A 4,058-nucleotide genomic window follows, 5' to 3' on the forward strand; every position below is an offset into this window, starting at 1 on the left:
CCCCCGCCCTTACTCCCAGAGGTAACTGCCACTCTCCAAACTTTGAAGCCACCAATTAGTTTTCCTTATAGTTTTAAAAATTAACTATGCATCCCTAGATAAAACTTTACCTGATTTAAGTCTTTATATAAATGGAAAAACACAGTAACTGTGTGTGTGTCAGTCTTTGTTATTGTCTGATTTCTTTGGCTTAAGGTCCATCCATGTTTTTGCCTATAGCTGATGTTTATTCATTGTGTTCCTTGTGTAGTATTTTGTAGTCTGAATATTACCATAACATACTTAGCCATTATACTATAGATGAACATTTTAATTGTTTCTAGTTTTCAACTATTATGAAAATTGCTGCTATGAACATTCTTATATAATGGAATTCAATGTTATTATATTTTGTTCGTTTAGTATTTAATTTAAAAGACTTTTTCTAAAAAGATTGTGCGAATATTTACTCACAACAACTAAATGTGAGAGTTACCATCACATATATGATTTGTTCATCACATTTTATACTTGTTATTGTTTTAAAAGTACTTAGCTGTCATTATTTAAACTGAAAACCATTTTTGTTTTTGCATTTCTATATTAAAGAAACAGTAACAAAACTATTTAAAAATATGGCTTAATCGTATGCTCTTTGGTTTATGCCATGAAATCAGTGTTTCTTTGTTATGTTAAATGTACTTACATATTTTTAAGTTAGCTATTTTCAGATTAATATGGGATGACTATATTTTATATACACTAAGCGATACATGCCATTACTTTTATTTTTTAATCTAAAATGTCATAGCTGTTTTAAGTTTTCAGCCCTGAACTAAATGGTTGTATTTTGTAAAAAGATCTATTATATATAGTCTTTAGCAATAAGGCAACTTTGGGTTTTGTTATATAGATTTTATTTCTAGGAATTTATGTAGAATATTTATTAAAATAACTCTAATGGATCTTTATTTTTCTTTAAAGTTGGCCTTTGCCAGAGTTTGATCCAAGCCAAATTCGACTGATTGTATATCAAGACTGTGAAAGACGAGGGAGAAATGTCTTGTTTGACTCCAGTGTTAAGAGGAAAAATGAGGACATATCAGTATCGGTGAGCATCATTATTAATTTGGTTGAAATTTAATGTCAAATATTTTAATTCAGTAAAGAACAAATAAAATTTCAATTATGGTACTTATGTTTGTCAGTATTAAAACATCTTTGCCTTGCTTTTATAATTCATAGCCCCGAACCTGAGAATTTTTAAAAGAAAAAAAAACTTGCCTTATCTGTCATCAGTCTAGTACCAAAGAACATTTTAATTTTATTTCCTTATGTAATTGTATTGAGAAATATGACTAGACCTGCAGGGAGCCTTAGAGGATCCAGTCCAAAACTCTAATCTCACAATTTTGGAAAGTGGGACCTAGAGAAGTGAAATTACTTGTCTGAAATTATTTGTCTGGAAGTGCAAAGTAAGTTAAATCTGTAGCTCTTAATCCATCATGTTTTTCCTACTCTACCGTGGTAGCAAGAGAAATTATCCTGTTAACATTCAACGTTGTATTTTGAAATATTTTATGACCAGTTTAGCAGTAGTACATGGATATTCACTTGGTCATTTAAGAAAACCTGGTGATTGTGGTTGTCTTTGCTGCTGCGACTACCGTAACACTTTCTGACTTAAAGACTCGGTCCCCTGGACGTGTAATCTGGAAGTAGAATCCTAAATGTAAAGGGCAGCCATTAAAGGGATTTGGTTTACATTTCAAAAAATCACTTTGGTAGAGAGCCCAGAAATAAACTCAGGAAGATATGATCAATTAGTTTACAACAGGGGAGCCAAGAATATACATTAGGGAAAGGATAATCTCTTCAATAAATGCTGTTGGGACAACTGGACAGCCACATGCAAAAGAATGAAACTGAACCACTACCTAACACCACACACAAAATTAACTCACAGTGGATTAAAGACTTAAACGTAGACCTGAAACCACAAAACTCCTAGAAGAAAACATAGGCAGCAAGTTCTTTGATATTGGCAGTGATTTTTTTTTTTTGGATTTGACACCAAAAACAAAGGCAACAAAAGCAAAAATCAACAAGTGGAACTACATCAAACTAAAAAGCTTCTGCACAGCAAAGGAAACCATCAACAAAATGAAAAGGCAACCTACTAGAAGGGAGGAGAAAATATTTGCAAATCAAATATCAGATAAAGGGTTAATATCCAAAAAATATAAAGAACTCAATAGAAAAGAAAACCCAAGCAATCCAATTTAAAAAATGGACAGAGGATCTGAATAGACTTGTTTCCAAAGAAATACAGATGGCCTTCAGGTGCTCGATATCACTAATCGTCAGGGAAATGGACAGTAAAAACACCACAATGAGATATCACCTCACACATTTTAGAATGGCTATTATCAGAAAGATAATAGTGAGGGTGTGGAGAAAAGGAAACCCTTGTTCACTTTTGGTGGGAATGTAAATTGGTGCAGCCACTTGAAAAACAGTATGGAGGTTCCTCAAAAAAAATTAAAAATAGAACTACCATACGATCTAGCAATTTCACTTTTGCTCATTTATCCAAAGAAAATAAAAACAGTAACTTGAAAAGATACATGAATGCTGTGTTCATTGCAGCATTATTTATAATAGCCACGACATGGAAACAACTTAAATGTCCATAGATGGATGAATAAAGAAAATGTGGTGTATATATACAATGGACTATTACTCAGCCATACAAAGAATGAAATCTTGCCATTTGCAACAACATGGATGGATTTTGAGGGCATTATGATAAACGAAATAAATGAAACAGAAAGACATATGTATATATGGTCTTACATGTAGAATCAAAAGAAAAAAACTTAACCCATAGATACAGAGAACAGATAGGTGGTTGCCTGAGGCAGGGGTGGGAGGTAGGCAAGACAGGCAAGACGGGTGAAGTGAGTCAAAGGTACAAACTTCTAGTTACAAAATAACATGGAGATGTTATGAATAGCATAGTGATTATAGTTAATACTGTATCATAGATTTGAAAGTTGCTAAAAGAGTAAATCTTAAAAGTTCTCATCAGAAGAAAAAAATGTTTTGTAACTATACATAATGATGGATGTTAATTAGAATTATTGTGGAGATCATTTCCCTATCTATACAAATAGCAAATCATTATGTTGACACCTGAAATATAATGCTATATGTCAGTTATATCTCAATTTAAAAAATACAATGAAAAAATGACTTTGGCTGCTATGTGGAGAAAAGTTAGATGTGGGAGATGAGGGAGAGGAGGTTTGGTGTATCCAGCATTTTGGTGTGAGCAGCTGTCAGGCGAGATGCCAGAGTTCATAGGATTTTAGATGGTCAGGCAGACAGTTGAAAACTAAGGGTAGCTGCTAAAGTGCTAAGCATGTCTTCTTTATATTTATACAGCTGACAGCTTAGCAGAACGAGACTGAGACTGATAGGTTGAAATTGATTAGTTAATCAATATTCTTTGGATTCTTTTTTAGCAGATATTTATTGAGGTTTTTCTTTGTGCTCGATGGTGTTCCATTGAATTGCAGCATGTGACCTCTCCTTTACTATTTATCTTAACGCTATAGCTGTGCGTTTTTTCCTTTGCATCTTAAGCAGCCTGCAAGTGCGGCCTCCTGCTATTTGTTGAGCCCCTGCCTGCCTTTTCTGGAGTGGTGCTTCCTTGGTTGGTCTCCTTAGCCTTCTCTCCTGCTGATGTCTTCCTTCTTCCCTCTCATTGAGCTTTGTTCTTAGCCTGCAAACATTCACAAAGCCTCTTTACCCAGCACCAACAAAATAATTATCCTTTTACTTTCTTCTTCATGTGTGTGTTCTTTTTCTGTCCTCGTCCCTCTCGGTCTTCTTCCTCAGTGTCTGTTGGTGTTTCTCAGTCTCCTGTCTCACTCTCTCTCAGGCTCATTTCCATGTCTTTTCTCAGACTCTCCTTTCTACCTCTTGGTCTCTCCTCTGTTTTTCCTAGTTACCTCTTTTTCTTTGTTTCTGGTTAGTAATCTGTCTGCTGGCTCTGATCTCATACCAACCACTCT

General features: G+C 34.4%; 1 protein-coding gene across 3 annotated transcripts in view; it reads left to right on the forward strand.

The window, feature by feature from the left end:
* Positions 1-4,058, forward strand: part of FNIP1 (folliculin interacting protein 1) — a 103,581-nt gene that overhangs the window by 41,386 nt on the left and 58,137 nt on the right. For all 3 annotated transcript variants that reach the window (XM_006923164.3, XM_015598107.2, XM_006923165.3), the window contains exon 2: positions 964-1,090. In XM_006923164.3, coding sequence (XP_006923226.1) covers positions 964-1,090 — 127 coding nt within the window. The remainder of the gene's footprint in view (positions 1-963; positions 1,091-4,058) is intronic.

Source organism: Pteropus alecto, unplaced genomic scaffold (genome assembly GCF_000325575.1).
Source record: "Pteropus alecto unplaced genomic scaffold, ASM32557v1 scaffold78, whole genome shotgun sequence".
NCBI lineage: Eukaryota > Metazoa > Chordata > Mammalia > Chiroptera > Pteropodidae > Pteropus > Pteropus alecto.